Source organism: Gossypium arboreum, chromosome 13, assembly GCF_025698485.1.
Source record: "Gossypium arboreum isolate Shixiya-1 chromosome 13, ASM2569848v2, whole genome shotgun sequence".
In the NCBI taxonomy this organism is placed as follows: Eukaryota; Viridiplantae; Streptophyta; class Magnoliopsida; order Malvales; family Malvaceae; genus Gossypium; species Gossypium arboreum.
This window is the reverse complement of record NC_069082.1, coordinates 68,165,336-68,187,110: the sequence shown is the minus strand read 5'-3', so window position 1 is coordinate 68,187,110 and position 21,775 is coordinate 68,165,336. Positions and strand designations below refer to the sequence as shown.

Genomic DNA, 21,775 nt, shown 5'->3' with positions numbered 1-21,775 from the left:
CTCACAAGAATCATAAAATAATTATTTTTACTTCGAATTTGTAGTCTCGAAATCACTGTTCTGACTAGACCCTAAGTTGGGATGTTACATTTTATGTATTAATTTTGTTGCATAATTTAATTAATTCTTGCTACATAATAATTTCATTTATTTAAATGTTGCAGTGGGGCCATGGAGTTGATAACTTATGAAGCCTATTTTAATTTTTCATGGGCATGAGACTTATTCTACTTAGTTGGAATGCAAATATATGCAATTTGGGTCATGAAGAGGTCACATTGATCCAGTTAAAGATGATTAAATTGAAGGAAAAGTCTGACAACTATATGGGTCACAAAACCGTCCAACCAAAGGGGGTAGAAGGCTAATTCGGCAAGAGCATTTAAGAAACCCAAAATTAGTTTTTGGAGGAATTTTTCAAAGGTCCTTATACTTGTAAAATAATTAAAATTTAGTTATTAACAATCACCCATGAAACCGTCCACCACATTGCTTGATTCAAGCATGATTTCATGCATGAATCAAGTAACCAACAACCTCCCCTTTCCACAATTCATGGTCGGCCAAGTAAGGGAGCATATAAAGGGATTCCTCAAGCTATTTTTAGCAAACACTCACGTCACCTCTCTACTATAAATATCAACCCTCACTTCTCATTCTATCATCCCTCATTCTTCAATTCATATTCTTTTCTCTCATTTCATTTTCCTCTCCCTTTCATGCATAGCCACCCCAATTTTCCCTTTCCCTTATCTAGCACTTCCTTGAGAAAATACTCTCTTGGTCGGCCATCTTGAGAAGCACTTTGCAAAGGAGCAAACATGAGGATTGGAAGAAGCTACTACGATCGATTTTTGAAGGACTGCCGAATCAATCAGAGTTTATTCTTCTTTATCTTTGTTTTACTTATGGTATTAATCATGTTTGCTATTTGTTTTGTTGTTTTTTCGTCAACAATGGTAGCTTAATTTTGTTTAGCTAGAATGATTACATCAATTGGATGAAGTTCTTTTGATTCATGTTCATGGTGTTCTGTGCCTTAATCGTTCATGATTTCAATTAAAATCATGCATATTTTCATTCATTAAAATGTGATTGAATGCATTAGAATTAGTTGCTTAATCTGAACCAGATGATGATTAATGAACACAATAATTGAAAGGTGCATACTTAATTTATATCTGACCTAGAATAAATTGGAGGTTCGTAATTACTTGAATGAGCTTTATTACCTTGCATAGCTTTTAGGTTTATGTGATTAAATTGTTTCAAACCAACCCAATCCTTGTTACTTCACATGAATTCTAAGAAACCCTTAGATATATATGATCATGGTAGTATGCATGGTTTTCTATGCATGTTTTTCTAAGTAAAAGATTTTAAAAGGACTTAGTATTGGTTTTAGGTTAATGAAAGATTGAGTTGCCATGAACTATTTTTCAGAACATTATTAAACATGATGAAAATGAATTAAGTCAATTGATGTTATTATTCTAGCCTACTCAAGTTATTATTGTTGAAGCTTGTGAATTTGCTACTAAATCTATCTTATACATTTTATTGCATACATTGCATTTAGGTTAAATTGCACTTAGATTGTTTAATTTAATTTAAACATTAATCACATAAAAAATATTGTGTTTTTCGACCAACTAGTAAATTTTTAATTTTACAATTTATTGATTAACATGCATTGTCCTTGTGGAGACGATAACTCTTTTACTTACTTATTACTTGATAACGACTTTGTACACTTGCACAAGCCCCAACATTACAAGTTTTTGGTGTCATTGCCGGGACTGTTGCCTTAATAATTTTTTGTGAAGTTATTCTTTCTAATTTAGTTTTTATTTTATTTTATTTCTAACTTTACTTATTATTTTTTTATTTTTTACTCTTTAATTTTTTGTGATTTATACTTAGGTGTTTATGAGCATAGATTGAATTATCGATTTATTACTTGTAGACCCTGAAATCGAGCAAACATTTAGACAATGAAGATGAGAAAGATTCGCCCAAAGACAAGCCACAGAAATGGACCTTGGAAATCAAAATGATGTTCAAGGGAATAGAGCCACTAATGTTCATAATCCAATCTTCATTACTGATGATAAGGATCGGGCTATAAGGCAATATGTTGTGCCACTTTTCAATGTGTTAAAGCTGGGAATTAGGAGACCGAAGGTTGAGGAAATGTATTTTGAACTAAAGCTGGTGATGTTCCAAATGTTTCAAAGAATGGGTCAATTTAGTGGACTGCCACAAAATATCCACACCTTAACCTTCGATTATTCATAGAGGTGAGTGATTCCTTTAAGATAGCTGGGGTAACTGAAGATGAATTGAGGTTGAAGTTGTTTTCATACTCGTTGCATGATCGAGCATGAGCATGGCTTAATTCGTTGCCACCACATTCGATTTTAACTTGGAAAGAATTAGCTAAATGCTTTCTAGAAAAATATTTCCCACCTAATAAAAATGTTAAGTTGCGAAATAAGATCACCACTTTCTAGCCAATGGATGATGAGTTCCTATACTAGGTGTGGGAAAGATTCAAGGAGTTACTTTGTAGATGCTCTCACCATGAGATTCCACATTGTATATAGTTGGAGACGTTTTATAATGGTCTCAATGCACACACAAGGTTGGTGGTAGATGCTTCTACGAATGGTGCTCTTTTGTCGAAGTCTTATAATGAGGCTTACAATATCATCAAGAGAATATCTAGTAAAAATTACCAATTTCCAACAAATCGAGCAGCTTCAGGAAGATGCATAGCCGAATTGCATAAAGTAGATGCCCTTACTCCACTCTCAGCTCAAGTATCTTCTATATCTTCAATGTTGAAACAGTTTATTACTAATGGTTTTAATCATGTTACAGCTCAACCATCGAGTCAATTCGATGTTGTTTCCTGTGTATATTGTGGGGATCGCCATTCTTTCAAGAATTGTCTATCAAATCCTGAGCTGGTTTACTACAAAGGGATTCAACACCAAAATAGAAGTGGACATGGATCACAGTCCAACTTCTACAACCTTTCATGGTGAAACTATAACACCCCTCACCCGTATTGAACGACGGACTAAGGTTACAGAGCATTACTGAACTTATCACACATTTAAACATACATCTTTCATAAAATTAATCAATTCATAAACAATTCAATCACAATTAAACATTTCGTTCCTAATACAAGTTTATAAAGCCCTAACATACATTGTGAGTAGTTCGGGACTAAACCGATAACATTAGAAACTTTTTGAAGACTTAAGAATTTTCTCAAAAAATAAGGGACACACGCCCGTGTGGCTGGCTGTGTGTCTCACACGGCCAACAAACATGCCTGTGTTACAAGCCGTGTGGACATTCGAATTGGGAGCACATGGCCGTGTCCCAGCCCGTGTCCAACCTCGTGTAACTCTCTGACTTCGGTTACAATGCCAACAGACATGCCCGTGTGGCTAGCCCTTACACCCCAAAAATGGCCATACACACCCGTATGCTAGGCCGTGTGCTAGGCCATGCCGAACCTGTAAGGTATACTGACTTATGCCATACGGCCAAGTCACATGCCCGTGTGTGAGGCCGTGTGGAGCATACTGACTTGATTTTAATTTCAACACCAAGGGACACATAGCTATGTACATGACCGTGTATCACACACGGCTGAGACAAACGCTTGTGTCTCTGCCCGTGTGGACAAAAGTAGGATATTTACCAAGTCATTTTGCCACCCAAACTTGTGCACACCTATATTAACCTAAATGGTACTGAAACATAACATTAAAAGGAATTTTAATCAACTAATTCAGCCATTCCTCATACACATTCTATTCTCTCATTCTCCATGCACACAAATCACAAATACATGCTATACCATTTATACCAATTCACAATTATAAATAAACTAATTAAACACTTCTAAATTGCACCATTTTGCATCAAAACCACAAGCATGTAACTACTCTAAAGTTAACCACTTAACATCCTAATCTTTAAAATTCCCAAGCATTATATATTCATCCATAAACTCACAACACAAACATATATGCACATATTTATACATAACTAAATCAACCAAATTAAGCCAACTCTAATGGCTATATTTACAAGTCAAAACATATATATTTTTTTGAGTAAAAAATGACCACAAGGGTTAAAAAAACTATATTCAAATGGCATCACAAATTACAGCGTTATGGATATCCTTAGGATAATCCATATCAAAGAACCAAGTGCAAGAACTCTTACACATTTTTTTACAAATAAGGTCTGCTACAGAATTACATTGCCTATAGATCCAAATACAGGTATCGGAAAGAAAATTAACAAAAGCCTTAATACTTTCCTTAATCCGCTCGCGAATAATAGTCAAACCCCTTTTTTCGTCATTAATTATATTAACCAACCCTGTTTTGCCCGTGTAACATCCCAAAATAGGGCCTAGTCAGAATAGTGATTTTGGGACCACAAACCTGACATCAAAATATTTATTTTATGATTATTATGAGGACTAGAATATGAGTATATGCTTGTGTTAAAGTTTCATGAAGAAATTCTTTGAGTAAGGTGTTCAATTTGAAATTAAGGACTAAATTGAATAAATTTTGAATTCTAGAAGCAATTTGTATGAGCTTTGGGTTATGAATTAGAAGGTCTTGGAGAGTAATTTTCCCAATTTCTAAATTTTTGGACAAAAATGGGCTTGCATGGATGAAATTTTAAAGAAAGGGCATGAGGGCATTTTGTTCATTTGGCTTTTTAATGAAATAAAATGGGAAAAATCAAGCCAAAATCAGCCATTCTTCTTCTTCATGCTGCCGAAATTCTCTTGTCACCATAGTTAGGGTTTTCAAGCTTTCCAAACTCAATAGTAAGTGCTCCCAAGCCCCGTTTTTAATGTTTTTTTTTTGTATTTTTGAAATCCCAGTAGCTTGCTCTCTCCATTTCTACCCATATTACATGCTAAGGTTCACGTTTAAAAATTTACCCATGCATGATTCACTTGTATTTTGATGGATTATGGAGGAACATGAAAGATGAATATGTGTTAAACATCTTTTCCGAGGTGATTTTCATGAAAAACCCTTGTTGGGACCATTTTGCAAAAGTTATAAAATGTGTGGTAGAAGTGTGAAAATAATGGAAAATGAGGGCTACCATAAGAAGGAAAAGTGTTCGTCTAGGCTTGGGTAAGGTAGAAATTACATGTGTTTCATTATACGAGCTTAAAGACTAAATCATAAAAATATCAAAGGTTAGGGGCAAAATGGTAATTTGGACCGGGGGTGAGAACTAGATTTGTGATGTATAATGTGGGGGTATTAATGATATAATTTTGTTGTTATAGAACCCGAGGAACAAATTTCTAAGGTCAATCAAGGTAAACGCAAGGTTTCAGAATAACTGAAGCACAACTCCGAAACAAATACCAGGTAAGTTCGGATAACTTAAAGTAAACCCCTAATATGCATAATTGTGTGATTTATGAATACATGATGATTGCATTTATTATTGGCATGAAATATCATAGAAATTCATATTTGATGGTAACATGTGAAAAATGTCTCGGTTGAGGTTGACAAAGGGAACTCGATGGTAACCCGTAATTACATGTGATTTGAGATCCTACATGTGTTGCAGTAAGGATTTAGCCCAGACGGGTAATCCGTTTATCTCAATTATGAAAGGGATCTAGCCCAGACGGGTGTTCCTTGAATGATCGAGCCTCCCGAAGAATATGTGTGCATTATGGATTTAGCTCGGACAAGTAATCCGATTAGGGTTTGAATTTAGCCTGGACTGGTAATTCAGATCCGAGCTCAATAAGGGTGTATGTCTACAAGGGATTTAGCCCGGATTGGTAATCTTGACATCACCTTATGTGTTCATGATATGGGGAATTTAGCCTGGACTGGTAATCCTGCCATAAGATGTGAGGTTCGCGGGAGTGCATAAATGTGAAATAATCATTCGTAAGAATTGACGGATAATGGGTATTCCATCGAGATTTCTTAGAAACTCAATGGGATTAATATGATGTATGTCAATAAGATGATGAATGATGAGCTCATCTACATAAATTACATGGTGCTTTGTTATGTGACTAACTCATTGATTGAGTGCATGTGATAGGGAATCATTTCATAATTGATGATTTCATGATTTAAATATGGATGTATGATAATTACTCAGTAAGTTTACTCTTCGGTTATTCGAGCTTACTAAGCATGTAAATGCTTACCCCACTTTTTTTCCCTATCTCACAGAGCTCGAGGACTCATAAGGACTAGAAGACGATTGGAGAGTCGGCACACTATCAACTGGTCAAGCTTTGGTATAAAGACATTTTTTTTTTGTTTAATGACATGTATAGGATTTTTGAGTGTTTTGTTATATGTGTCATTTGATTTTCCAAATGAAGGCGTGTAAAAATATGTTTATCTTTTTGTATATGACAATGAAAATTGGCTTAATTGAAGTAGGCTATGACCTACATATTTTTATATGGTTTTATTTACAAGTGATGTGTTGTTACCAATTGGCAAAGAGTTACATGAACGAGCCAATTTTGGACAAATTAAAGTGACATGGAAACCCATAAACACTAAGTGGGAAATAACCTGTCATGTATGAAACCAATGATATGAGGTTTCCATACAACTAGTTTTATCAAGATTATTTACAAGTGTATAATCATGTTTTCCTTCGAACTTGGTAACCACTAGGTATAAGGAGTAGAAAGGGGTGACTTAAGGCTTGAAAAATAGCCCATTAGGGTCCACATGTCAGACACACGGGCGTGTGTCTAGGCCGTGTGTGACACATGGTTCCTTCCCATGGGTGTGGGCTATTTCCGTGTGTCCCCAGCACTTAAAATTTTAAATAAAAAATGCACACGAGTTGGCCACACGGGCGTGTGTCCTTGCCGTGTCTAAAAGACAGTGTTGTCCATGGGCAGACAGCACGGGTGTATGCCACGGTCGTGTTGATAAGTTAGTGTTGCACACAACCGAAGGGTATGGGCGTGTCCCAAGTCACACGGGCGTGTGAGTCCACATGGCCCATCTACACGGGCGTGTAACACTTTAAGATAAGGAAAATTTTTCTAAGGAGCCCAAGGTTTATCAAACGTGCCCGAATTTGTCCCGCACTGCCTCTAGGTACGTTATAAGCCTCGAAAGCCTATATAAGGGACGAGATATTCATGGTTGAAAGGTTTTAAATTTGGGCAAAAATTTGCAACCCAAATAGTGTGTTATAAGTGTAAAGCCCCGGTAATGCTTCGAACCCTATCTCGACGTCAGATACGGATGAGGGGTGTTACATTTAGTGGTATCAGAGTTACGGTTTAGTCAGTTCTAGGACTACCGTAGAGAGTTTTGAGGTTTGCTATACATGTCATTATTCGAATATTGATAGTGTGACGTCTCATAACTGTTCAAATTGTTTTGAATATAGTAAATGTCTTCCAATCGAGCACAAGATGAGTCCGAGGGAGCCAAGAGCCATGCTCCAGCTTCCGTACAACGAGCTGTATTTAGTAGTAGTAGAAGGCTTATGTTAGAATGCTGGAAAGAGGCCCGAGCTGCCTTCTTTGATATGATGGATGAATGGTTTGGGGATTACCTGAGAAATTGCCCCAACATACCAAGTCCTCCCCCGCCCTCTAATCAACCTGATGATGATGTACCATAAGGTATGGCAGTGGTTAGAATTGGTAAGGCCCCTGTAGATAAACTTAGAAAGTATGGGGCCGAGGAATTCAGAGCTAAAGCTGATGATGACACTAAAAGTGCCGAGTTCTGGCTCGAAAAAACTACGCAAGTGCTAGATGATTTGTCGTGCACACCCAAGGAATGTTTGAAGTGTGCTGTGTCCCTTTTGAAGGACACTGCACACCATTGGTGGAAGACCGTATCCTCGGTAGTGCTGAAGGAAAATATTACTTGGGATTTCTTCCAAGCAGAGTTCAGGAAGAAATACATTAGCCAGCAATTTTTGGACTCGAAGCGAAAGGAGTTCCTAGAACTTAAACAAGGGAACAAGACTGTAGTGGAATTCGAGAAAGAGTTCGTACGACTAAGTCAGTACGCAACTGAATGGGTCCAATCGAAATCGAAAATGTGTAAACGCTTCGAGAAAGGCCTGAATGAGGATATCAAGTTGTTGATTGGGATCTTGGAAATATGGGAGTTTTCCGCATTGGCCGATCGAGCCAAGAAGGTCGAAGAACTTAATAATGAAAGAAAACAAGCTAAAAGAGAGGCTCGAGTTGTGAGCAAGAGGTCTAGTGGTAAAACACTCTCGTTCTCCAAGAAGAAAGCCAGGAGCCAACATGAACGCTCCACTTCGTCAGTGGGAAATTCAGGTAGAGTGAGAAGCTCTAAACGACGAGGTCAAAAGGCTTCCTCCCCGATGGTAACTAGTATGGGGAGTGTAGATGATCAAAAGCCGAAGTGTAAGATTTGCTACAAATTTCATTTCGGAGAGTGCCGAATGTTTTAGGTTTGGTTCTTTTGATCACTTTCTCAGAGACTGTCCGGAACGAGTCGAAAAAGAAGTGGATGTAACTCTGAAATCGAGTACTCCTATTCCTCGAGGTAGACCTCTGAGATACCCTAGGAATGCTAGTGGCAGCCGAGTTGTGACTAAAGACGCTGCAAAATTAGAGGTTCGAGCCCGGCAAGAATGTACAAGATACGCGCCCGAGAGGAAGCCTTTGCTCCTGATGTTATTACGGCTACTTTTTCCCTTTTTAATACAAGTGTTATTGCTTTAATTGACCCAGGGTCGACGCATTCATACATTTGGATGAGCCTGGTATCTAGAATGAACATACTCATTGAGCCTACGGAATTTATTATTAAAGTGTCGAACCCACTAAGCAGATCAATCATGGTTGATAAAGTCTGTAAGAATTGTCCTTTGATGATTCAGGGTCATTGTTTTCCGGCTAATCTTATGTTGTTACCATTTTATGAATTTGATGTAATACTTGGTATGGATTGGTTAGCACTGCATGATGTAATTGTAAATTGTGGTAGTAAGTATATTAAATTGAAATGCCTAGATGGTGAGATTCTACGGGTTGATTCAAGAGAGTTGGATACGCCTCTGGTTGTGATCATGACAATGGTTGCTCAGAGATATATGAGAAAAGGGTATGAAGCCTATCTTTCATTTGTATTGAACACTAAGGAAACAGAGTTGAAGATTGAGTCTGTGCCTATAGTATGTGAGTACCCAGATGTATTTCCAAAAGAATTACCCGGATTACCTCCTGAGAGAGAAATAGAATTTGGTATTGAGCTGGTGCCAGGGACAGCTCCCATTTCTATTGCTCTGTATAGAATAGCACCAACTGAGCTGAAAGAGTTGAAGGCATAGTTGCAAGAGCCGACAGATAAAGGATTCGTAAGGCCAAGTTTTTCACCTTGGGGTGCCCCCGTATTGTTTGTAAAGAAGAAAGATGGATCGATGAGGTTATGTATCAATTATCAGCAACTGAACAAGGTAATTATCAAGAATAAGTATCCTTTACCAAGGATAGATGACTTGTTTGACCAGTCGAGAGGAGCCACCATGTTCTCTAAGATAGACTTGAGGTCTGGCTATTATTAGCTGCAAGTTAAAGAATAGGATGTACCTAAGACAGCTTTCCGAACGAGGTACAGTCATTATGAATTTCTCGTCATGCCGTTTGGGTTAACGAATGCACCGGTCGTATTCATGGATCTAATGAATAGGGTCTTTCGGCCATATTTGGATAATTTTTTGTTATGTTCATTAACGACATCTTGATTTATTCCAAAGATGAGTAAAAACATGCAAACCACTTGAGAATTGTGTTGCAGACTCTACGGGAAAAGCAGTTGTATGCTAAGTTTAGCAAGAGTGAGTTTGGCTTCAGGAAGTTGGATTTTTGGGTCATATTGCTTCGGGTGAAGGCATCCGAGTCCATCCAAGTAAGATTTCTGCTATCTTCAATTGGAAACCACCTAAGAATGTAACTGAGGTTAGGAGCTTTTTGGGCTTAGCCTATCGGAGGTTTGTGAAATGATTTTCTATGATAGCGACTTCGATGATGAAGTTACTACAGAAATACGTTAAGTTTGAATGGACAGAGAAGTGTCAGCAAAGTTTTGAGAAGTTAAAGACACTGTTAACTGAAGCTCCTGTTTTAGTATTACCTGAGTCAGGAAAAGAATTTGTAGTCTACAGTAATGCGTCCTCAAATGGATTGGGTTGTGTACTTATGCAAGATGACAAGGTAATAGCCTATGCTTCACAACAGTTGAAGCCGCATGAGAAGAACTATCCTACACACGACCTAGAACTTGCCGCCATCAGTTTTTCTTTGAAAATTTGGAGGCATTATTTATATGGTGAGACTTGCCACATATTCACTGACCACAAAAGTTTGAAGTATTTGAAGACTCAAAAAGAATTAAATTTGAGGCAGCGGAGGTGGCTAGAGTTAATCAAGGATTACAAACTGATCATTGACTATCACCCGGGAAAGGCGTATGTGGTTGCTGACGCGTTGAGTAGAAAATCCTTGTTTGCATTAAGGGCCATGGATGGTCGTTTGGCATTGCTTGATGATGGTTCAGTCTTGGCTGAGCTAGAGGCTAGGCTGACATTCCTTTAGGAAATATATGATGCTCAAACTAATGATGATGACTTGCAAGCTAAAAGAACTCAATGTGAGTCTGGTGTTGAGTTAGATTTCGAATTAGTCCTGATGGATGTTTGATGTTCAGAGATAGGGTTTGTGTACCCAAAAACAATGAACTTATTCAGAAAATTTTGCAAGAAGCACATAACAGCCGTTTGTCTATTCACCCGGGAAGTACCAAGATGTACAACGATTTAAAGAAGATGTATTGGTGGAATGGCATGAAAAGAGATGTTTCTAAATTTGTATCGAAATGCCTTGTATGTCAGCAAGTTAAAGCTAAACATCAAGTACCTTCAGGTTTGCTACAACCTGCGATAGTCCCCGAATGGAAGCGGGACAGAGTTACTATGGATTTCGTGACAGGATTGCCATTGACTCTGAAGAAGAAAGATGCGGTATGGGTTGTAGTGGATAAGTTGATGAAGTCGGCTCATTTTATTTCGGTGAGGGCAGATTACTCCCTCGATAGATTGGCAGACTTGTACATTTCTGAGATTGTAAGATTACATGGGGTACCACTATCGATTATTTCAGACAGAGACCCGAGGTTCACTTCAAGATTCTGGAAGAAGTTACAAGAAGCCTTGGGTACGAAGTTGAGTTTTAGAATAGCTTTTCACCCTCAGACTGATAGCCAGTCTGTACAGATGATTCAGATTCTCGAGGATATGTTGCGTTATTGAATCCTCAAATTTCAGGGTAGCTGGGAAAAATACTTGCTGTTGGTAGAATTTGCCTACAACAATAGTTTTCAAACAAGTTTGAAGATGGTGCCTTATGAAGCCTTATATGGCAGGAAGTGCCAAACTCCATTGTACTGGACAGAACTTAAGGAAAATCAGATTCACAGAGTTGATTTGATTAAAGAAACTAAAGAGAAAGTTAAAGTGATACGAGACTATTTAAAGGCAGTATCGGATAGGCAAAAGTCATATGTTGATCTGAAAAGAAAGGAAATTGAGTTTCAAGTTGGAGATAGAGTATTCTTGAAAGTGTCTTCATGGAAAAAGGTGTTGAGATTTGGCCGGAAAGGCAAACTGAGTCCGCGATTTATTGTACTGTACGAGATTATTGAAAAAGTTAGACCGTTAGCCTATCGCTTGGCATTGCCACCTGAACTGGAAAGGATTCAGGATGTGTTCCATGTATCTATGTTAATATGATACTGATCAGACCCCTCTCATGTGATTTCGCTGACTGAGATTGAAATTCAACTGGACATGACTTATGGAGAGGAACCGGTTAAGATATTGGCTCATGAAGTTAAACAGTTGAGAAATAAAGGTGTGGCTCTAGTAAAAGTTTTATGGCATCGACATGTTGTGGAAGAGACTACATGGGAGCCGAAAGAAACCATGAGAAGCCAATATCCGAACCTGTTTACTGGTACAATTTTCGATGACGAAAGTCCCTAAGGGGGAGAAATGTAACATCCTAAAATAAGGCCTAGTCGGAATAGTGGTTTCAGGACCACAAATCTGATATCAAAATATTTATTTTATGATTATCATTAGGCCTAGAATATGAGTATATGCATGTGTTAAAGCTTCATGAAGAAATTCTTTGAGTAAGGTGTTCAATTTGAAATTAGGGACTAAATTGAATAAATTGCAAAACTTGAATTCTACAAGAAATTTGTATGAAATTGCTTTGGGTTATGAATTAGAAGGTGTTGGAGAGTAATTTTCCCAATTTCTAAATTTTTAGACAAAAATGGGCTTGCATGGATGAAATTTTAAAGAAGGGGCATGAGGGCGTTTTGGTCATTTGGATTTTTAATGAAATAAAATGGGAAAAATCAAGCCAAAATCAGCCATTCTTCTTCTTCATGCTACTGAAATTCTCTTTTCACCATATCTAGGGTTTTCAAGCTTTCCAAGCTCAATAGTAAGTGCTCCCAAGCACTGTTTCTAATGTTCTTTGTATTTTTGAAATCCCGGTAGCTTGCTCTCTCCATTTCTACCCATATTTCATGCTAAGGTTTATGTTTAAAAATTTAACCATGCATGAGTCACTTGTATTTTGGTGGATTATGGAGGAACATGAAAGATGAATATGTGTTAAACATCTTTTCCTATGTGATTTTCATGAAAAACCCTTGTAGGGACCATTTTGCAAAAGTTGTAAAATGTGTGGTAGAAGTGTGAAAATAATGGAAAATGAGGGCTACCATAAGAAGGAAAAGTGTTCGGCTAGGCTTGGGTAAGGTAGAAATTGCATGTGTTTCATTATATGAGCTTAAGGACTAAATCGTAAAAATATCAAAGGTTAGGGGCAAAACGGCCATTTGGACCGGGGGTGAGAATTAGATTTGTGATTTATAATGTGGGGTATTAATGATATAATTTTGTTGTTATAGACTACGAGGAACAAATTCTTAAGGTCAATCGAGGTAAATGCAAAGTTTCAAAATAATTGAAACACAACTCCGAAACAAATACCAAGTAAGTTCGGATAACTTAAAGTAAACCCCTAATATGCATAATTTTATGATTTATGAATAAATGATGATTGCATTTATTATTGGTATGAAATATCATAGAAATGCATATTTGATGGTAACATGTGAAATATGTCTCGATTGAGGCTGACAAAGGGAACTCGATGGTAACCCGTAATTACATGTGATTTGAGATCCTATAAATGTTGCAGTAAGGATTTAGCCCGGACGGGTAATCTGTTTATCTCAATTATGAAAGGGATCTAGCCCAGATGGGTGTTCCTTGAATGATCGAGCCTCCCGAAGAACATGTTTGCATTATGGATTTAGCCCGGACGGGTAATCCGATTAGGGTTTGAATTTGGCCTGGACTGGTAATTCAGATTGAGCTCAGTAAGGGTGTATGTCTATAAGGGATTTAGTCTAGACTGGTAATCCCTAGATCACCTTATGAGTTCATGATATGGGGAATTTAGCCTGGACTGGTAATCCTGCATAAGATGTGAGGTTCGTGGGTATGCATACATGTGAAATGATCATTCGTAAGAATTGACGGATAATGGGTATTCCATCGAGATTTCCTAGAAACTCAACAGGATTAATATGATGTATGTCAATAAGATGATGAATGATGAGCTCATCTACATAAATTACATGATGCTTTGTTATGTGACTAACTCATTGATTGAGTGCATGTGATAGGGAATCATTTCATAATTGATGATTTCATGATTTAAATATGGATGTATGATAATTACTCGGTAAGTTTACTTTCCGGTTATTCAAGCTTACTAAGCATGTAAATGCTTACCCCTCTCTTTTTCCCTATCTCATAGAGCTCGAGGACTCATAAGGACTGGAGGACGATTGGAGAGTCGACACACTATCAACTGGTCAAGCTTTGGTATAAAGACATTTTTATTTTATTCAATAGCATGTCTAGGATTTTTGAGTATTTTGTTATATGTGTCATTTGATTTTCCAAATGAAGGCATGTAAAAATATGTTTACCTTTTTGTATATGGCCATGAAAATTGGCTTAATTAAAGTAGGCTATGACCTACGAATTTTTATATGGTTTTATTTACAAGTGATGGGTTGTTACCAATTGGCAATGAGTTACTTGAATGAGCCAATTTTGGATGAATTAAAGTGACATGGAAACCCATAAACACTAAATGGGAAATAACCTTTCATGTATGAAACCAATGATATGAGGTTTCCATACAACTAGTTTTATCAAGATTATTTACAAGTGTATAATCATGTTTTCTTTTGAACTTGGTAACCACTAGGTATAAGGAGTAGAAAGGGGTGACTTAAGGCTTGGAAAATAGCCTATTAACGTCCACATGGTCAGACACATGGGTGTGTGTCTCGGTCGTGTGTGACACACGGTTCCTTCTCATGGGTGTGGGCTATGGCCATGTGTCCCCTGCACTTAAAATTTTAAATAAAAAATGCACACGAGTAGGCCACACGGGCGCGTGTCCTTGCCGTGTTTAAAAGAAAGTGTTATCCATGGGCAAGCAGCATGGGCGTGTGCCACGGCGGTGTTGATAATTCAGTGTTGCATACGGCCGAACGGCATGGGCATGTCCCAAGTCACACGGGCGTGTGAGTCCACACTGCCCATCTACACGGGCGTGTAACACTTTAAGATAAGGAAAAATTTTCTGAGGAGCCCAAGGTTTATCGAACGTGCCCGAATTTGTCTCGTACTGCCTCTAGGTACGTTATAGGCCTCGAAGGCCTATATAAGGGACGAGATATTCATGGTTGAAAGGCTTTAAAGTTGAGAAAAAATTTGCGACCGAAATAGTGTGTTATAAGTGTAAAGACCCGGTAATGCCTCGAACCCTATCCCGGCGTCAGATACAGGTGAGGGGTGTTATAGTCCGATTCAAAGATTACATCACCTTTAATATTAAGACGACATGCAATTTTAATACTTTAATCAAAAGCTACCCATTCAACCTCCTTATCTGAAAGCTGTACATCTTTGAAGCCACCATCTCCACCCAAAAAAAGCCATCATCATCCCTTACAATAACCCCAAAACCAGTTCTGTTGTTCCCAATAGACGCATCAAAATTAATTTTACTGCAGTTTTTCAGGGGTTTGACCCATTTTCTATCAATGATTTGGGTAGATAAAATAGGCACATTTAACCGGTTATGGGTTTGAAAATCATTGCTATGCACACATGCCTTATTCCATACATCCATCGCCTTATCTTCTTTACCCCTGAAAACTCTATTGTTTCTGTTGTTCCAACAATTCCACAAGATGGTCATGAAGTCTGCCATCACTTTTTTGTTAAGAATTCTTATCATATCTTCCAACCATTCAAAACCCCTATCGTACTCCTTAGTAAGAATGCTGCTATCCAAATTGCCAATCATAAGGGTGGCTCTTGAGTCCGGGCAGTCTTTAAGGGCATGGACTAGAGTCTCAAACTCGGCACCACACCTGAGGCAACCTTGACTCAAGCCACTATGAATAAAAGCAATTTTAACTTTAGTAGGCAATATCTCATGATCCATATGCCAAGAAAACACTCGAATCTTAGGGAAAGTATCAAGTTTCCAAATCGCTCTCCAAAAAAATCTATGCGGACCAAAGTCGATTTGCTTCAAAAGGAGCTAGGAATAAGTAGATTTTGAAGTATATTCTCCTGAAGAATTGTGAAACCATACCATTTTTCCATTATGATTCTAGTCTCCAATTGGTAAATCACAAATTTTCTCCCCATGTCTTGACCATAGAGCTCCCGGACTCTATAAGTGTTCTAACTTCTACTCTCGTTATGCCAAAGATCTCTAATACTATGCTCATTTTGGTTTAACAGGTTTGACTTAATGGCTTCCCCATTTAGACCTTCCATCCCCCAATTGTCTGTACGAATATAAAAATGGTCACCACATGCAACTTGCCAACTGAAGCCATCCTTAAAAACCCTTGCTGTAGCAGTAATACTTCTCCAAGTAAACGAGGATCTGTCAACTTTTTTAGGATTAAAAATATTCCCAGTAGGAAAGTACTTGAAACTGAGGACTTTATAGTAGAGAGTGTCTTTATTATTAATAAGCCTCCAAACCTGCCGACCAAGAAGTTCCATATTAAAAAGGTGGATATCCCTAAATCCAAGCCCTCCCATACCCTTAGGTTGACACAGCTTCTTCCAAGAGATCATTGTCCAGAATTTACCTTGATCTTTGCTAGACCACCAAACTCTGCTTATTTTTGTTTGCACATCATCGACAACCCCCTTAGTAGCAAGAAAGACTGACATTGCATATGTAGGTAAAGACTGGAGAATCACCTTAATAAAAATCTTTTTGCTTCCAAATGATAATATTCTCTTTGTCCAGCTATTGATTCTGCATGACAAACAATTGTTAATCTCATTAAAAGCCAAATATTTTTTCTTACCAATAGGCAGAGGAATCCCTAGACAATTATCTAGTTTCTCAACAACTTCTATCCTTAGCAAGTCACCAATTCTTTGTCTATGCACAGTTGAAGTATTTTGGCTAAAAAGAACCATAGACTTACTGAAGTTTATCTCCTGCCCTGAAACAGTAGTAAAGTTCTTTAATATATTAACTAAATCCACAATATCACTATTTTTATTTTTAACAAAAATAAGGGCATCATCCTCAACAAAAAGGTGGTTAATTCTTAAACCATTAATACTGGCCCTTATACCATGTAAGACATTATTATCCTGCATATGAAGAAGCATTCTTGAGAGTGCTTCCATACAAAAAAAGAAAAAATAAGGGGAGAGGGCGTCTCCTTGACGAAGTCCACTCTCGGGAATAATAACATCAGACAAAGTATTATTACACTCAATATAGTGCACGATTTGAACACAATTCATAACTTGTTTAACCCATCTATTACTGAAAGCCATCTTCAACATTTTTGCCTCCAAAAATTCCCACTCCACTCGATCGTAAGCTTTGCTCATATCGAGCTTAACTACGAGACCTTTATTGGGACCATTTTTTGGGCTTTGAAGGTAGTGGAGTAATTCATGAGCTATCAAATTATTGTCATGTATCATTCTCCCAGGGACAAATGCGCTCTGATTTGGGCTTATGCAATTAGGGAGAATAACTTTGAGTCTATTGGCAAGAACTTTAGAGATGATCTTATAGATAAACCTGCATAAACTGATCGGATGATAATTAGTAATGTCGTTAGGATCAAAAATTTTAGGAATACAGATTATCATAGTTTCATTGAGAGTGGAAACATCTTTATATCCTTTTAGAATATCAAGACAGAAACAAATAGTATCTTTTCCAACAATCTCCCATTTGTGCTTGAAGAAATTCCCCGAGAGACCATCCACTCCAGGGGCCTTCCTAGGATCCATCTGCTTAATGGCTTGGACAATTTTACTCTCTGCGTAGCTTTTTTCCAGCCAATCATTGGACTCTTTGGTGACGCACAGCCTGATATTATTCAAAACATGGCTATAATCAGCATTGTTATTGGATTGAAATAAGTTACAAAAGTAGTTTTTAGCAACATCGCAGATATCTCTATTATCCGTCACCCAATTTCCATTAGAGTCTTTAAGCCTCTCAATGTTATTTTTCTTCAAACTACTAGTGGCTCTTGCATGGAAGTAACGAGTATTTCTGTCACCCTCCTTAAGCTAGAGAGACCGAGACCTTTGAGACCAATATTTCTCCTCCTTAGCATTGATATGATTGAGTTTGCTCTGGGTTTCTTTCAACACTATGGTACTGTGAATTCCTTGAGGCGATTCAATGATTGTATCAATCTTATTTTCCAATCGACGTATATCCTTTTTCATCTTGTTAAAATGTCCACGTTTCCACAGACCTAGCGACAAGCACATATTATTAAGCTTATCCACAAAGTTATTATCGTTGCATTGCCAGGTGCCTTTAATGATGTTCTTGGCTTCCACCAGATAGTGGATTTGTTTCTGTCTTTTGTTGAATCTTTTTCAAGGCTCGATAGATAATTTGATAAGCCAATGATTTTTTTCCGTGTTTCTGTAACCTAACACATATCATACTTGAAACTAAGCCTGGGATCAATATTATGCATTTTAGGTTTGTAGCCCCAAGTATCCAACACGATTACATCATGGTCGGAATTTGTCTGACGCACCACATAAGTAGCCAGAAAGGGGAAATTCTCAGTAACAGGCACAGAAGTAAAGAATCTATCCAATATTTCCTTAATCATAGTATTTCTGTCCCTGTTATTCACCCAGGTAAACCATCCTTTATCAGGCTTGATATCAATAAGAGCCAGCTCGTCCACAAGATCCTTAAACTCGTTTATCTGCGACCTGGCTTCCTGCAACCACTCTCTTTCTCGGCATCATTTAAATTGCATTAAAATCCCCTCCAACAATCCAGTCCTTGCCTACCATTCCACCAATCCTCCTTACCATGTTCCACGAGCTATTTCTAAGACTCGGGTTTGCATCACCGTAGAAACCAGTGAAACAAACACTTTTGTTATTCTCATAATGAACAAGGGCATCAATATGGTACTTAGAATAATTTTGAATGTTGACATCAACAACTTCCTTCCAAGTCAAGGCGGGATCCCCACTTCGTCCTTCAGCACTCATATCCAATCCATTTTGTATTCTGCATCTATTTCGAACACGTTGGAAATTATTAGCTTTCATTCTTGTTTCGCTAAGAAAAATAATATCAGGGTTATGGGCAACTAAGAGTTGCTTAAGCTGCCGAATTGTCGCAGGATTCCCCAACCCACGACAGTTCCAGCATAAAAACTTCACTGATCTTGGTGGGGCTGATCGCCAGCCACCGCCTTAAAAGGTGATGAACCATCCATAAGTTTTCTTCGAATTGTTCTACTGGGGATTTCTTCAAATTGCTCTCTACTGCTCTCTCTTGCCCTCTTCTTTTTGCTATTTAATTTCCCATGTACTTCACGATACTTCTTAAAAGATCGTTTCTCTACTTGAGGGCTAGAACCTGAATCTTCAACATTTAGTTTAAATTTTTCATGTCCTTTTTCCTTTGGTTCGCTAAGAATATTTAGCAAAGTATTTCCTAGTAAGTTTCCCTTCCTCTCGCTTACACCTATTCTTTTTGCTTCAATAACTTCAATTCCATTCCTCCAATTTCCCCGATCCTGATTAACTGTACTTATAGAGGCTCTTAACCAGTTATCATATTGATAACAAGTTTAATTATTAGAACTGCTTTGGGTAACCGTCTTTTCACATTTTTGTGTTGAATGACTTATAAGGCCATAGTTGTAACAGAAAATTGGCAATCTCTCATATTTTATAGCGTAAATAGTAGTGACTCCTTCCCTATTCACAAACTGAACCACTCTACGTAGATGTTTAGAAATATCAATTATGACTCTAAGACAGATATATTCTATCCATCCACCATCTCTGTCACGCCATTCGATGGCAATGACTTCCCTCATAGCGTTGCCAACTTCCATGGCTACACTTCTGTCCAAACACTCAAAAGGTATATTAAAAATTCTTACTAGGAATGGAGATAAATTGAAAGCATAGGATTCTATCTCTTTATATTTAACAAAGGGCAGCATAACAAAGAGATATTGGTCAAACATCCAATGAGACAGGTTCAGAATTTTCATCCTATCTTCCACATTTCAAAACTTAACCAGGATAACTCCTTTTATTGCCAAAAAATTCACCTCCTCTTTCATATACCATATTGACTTAAAGACCCGATACATTGCTTCACGATTGACCTTTTCAACAAACAATAATTTTCCTATAGCCCAAGCTTCAAAACCCTGGGAGTTGTTAGAGTCTAGATTCTTGCAAAATATTTTTGCTGTTTCTTCCTCCGAGAAATTTAATTTCTCTAATAAACTATTAATATCCTCTTCCATACTAGAACCCAAGAAAAAAACCAAAAACAAGGAGAAAAGCACAACCCTCTTTCAGATGACAAAACCACCAAGCGAAAGAACTACAAAGACAAAACTAGATAACCCTACCACCTAAGATACCCATGCTCCAAAACTCCACCTGACAAAGAAAACATCACAGAACAGACAAAAAAAAAGCAGAACCAAACCCTAACAGAGCTAAACAACCACAGATAAAACTCAATGAAACCCAAAATCAAAATAAAAGACTTACAACAAGATAAAAAGAAAATGAGTATTAAGTTTTAAAAGTATAAAGGACATAGGACCACAGTTCATTAATGGTTTCCATGAAAACAACAATAAAGAAAACATGCACTCTTTACGTAAAACCAAACAAGAAACACATACTAAAAAAAAAGAACTAAAAAAAATACTAAAACAACAAAACAACAAAACAACAAGCTTATCAAGAAAGTGCTGACTTTCCCTTCACCAAGGCCTAGATGCAATTATGACGATTCATAGCCATACATGAACGTCACACTCATACATTCTCGAGCGGCCTACCTCCTTACTGAAAATAAAACTCTCCCCGCTTTACAAGAAACTAGAAACCACAAAACCTCCAAAAAACCATCCAATTGTCCTAATCAAAAGAATAAAGATGGACGTCAAAACATATACATTTACAAACCATTTCACATGGCCAAAATCATTAACAACCCATAATCAAAATGACTCAAAATACCTATACAAGCCATATACTCAAAACATGAACTTAAAAGTGCCAAATTGATAGCTTGATAGTGTGATGAAGTCTCCGATGATCCCAAAATCTGAGCTAGCTTAGAAATCACTATAAAACACGGAAAAATAAACAATGTAAGCTTTATATCTTAGTAAGCTCGTATGAAATAATTAAGCAAATTTCACCATTCATTTACATTTTCAAATAAATAACTCAATTTGCATCAAAACATTAAACACCAAGTTAACATGGAATTTAACCATATAATTGATCATAAGCTTTCAACTTCCTTTGATTTATTGCTCAAATAGTTTTTTGTACATACCAGTACCGATACGTATTTGTTTCTCACCAATTCACATCTTCAATATACCCGTTGAACCATTCGGAATAGAGGTCAGATACTGAGGAGTCTCGCACACTAAGTGCCAATATCATGGCCTAAAGCCAACTCAATATATCTTGCACCCGAAGTGCTAATATCATGGCCCGTAGCCAAATCTGTGAAGCTCGCACCCAAGGTGCCAATATCATGGCTTGAAGCCAAATCAAAGTAACTCGAACTCGAAATGCTAATATCATGGCCCGTAGCCAAATCAATGAAGCTCGCACTCGAAGTGCCAATATCATGGCCCAAAGCCAAATCAAAGTAACTCGCACCCGAAGTACTAATATCATGGCCCGTAGCCATATCAATGTATCCCCTAATGACATGTCACTAGTATCCTAATCTATTCATCAGGTTTAATTTGGAGTTTCAATGTTGAAACTTCGTCGAACGTATCCGTAGAGTCAAATTCATAATTCATACAATATCAAAGCATTTAAAACATAACTTTATCAATGTTTATTACATACAAACTTACCTCAGACGTAAAAACGACGACACGGGTCAACTAATCTGAGACTTTGTTCTTTCCCTGATCTAAGTCCATATTTCACTTTTCTTGATCTATATAACATCAAATTCAACATATTCAATTATCTCTCTATTCAATTTAATCCAAAA

At 37.4% G+C, this 21,775-nt stretch overlaps 1 protein-coding gene and 1 non-coding gene across 2 annotated transcripts; both read right to left on the bottom strand.

Moving 5' to 3' along the window:
- Window positions 1–2,483: 2,483 nt before the first annotated feature.
- LOC128287126 (small nucleolar RNA R71) lies at window positions 2,484–2,590 on the bottom strand. Its single transcript, XR_008277823.1, has one exon. It is a non-coding gene; the product is annotated as a small nucleolar RNA R71 (small nucleolar RNA).
- A 12,501-nt stretch (window positions 2,591–15,091) lies between these two features.
- LOC108462020 (uncharacterized) lies at window positions 15,092–15,673 on the bottom strand. The gene has a single exon (XM_017762027.1). The coding sequence runs from the start codon at window positions 15,671–15,673 to the stop codon at window positions 15,092–15,094; it is 582 nt and encodes a 193-aa protein (XP_017617516.1).
- Window positions 15,674–21,775: the final 6,102 nt, after the last annotated feature.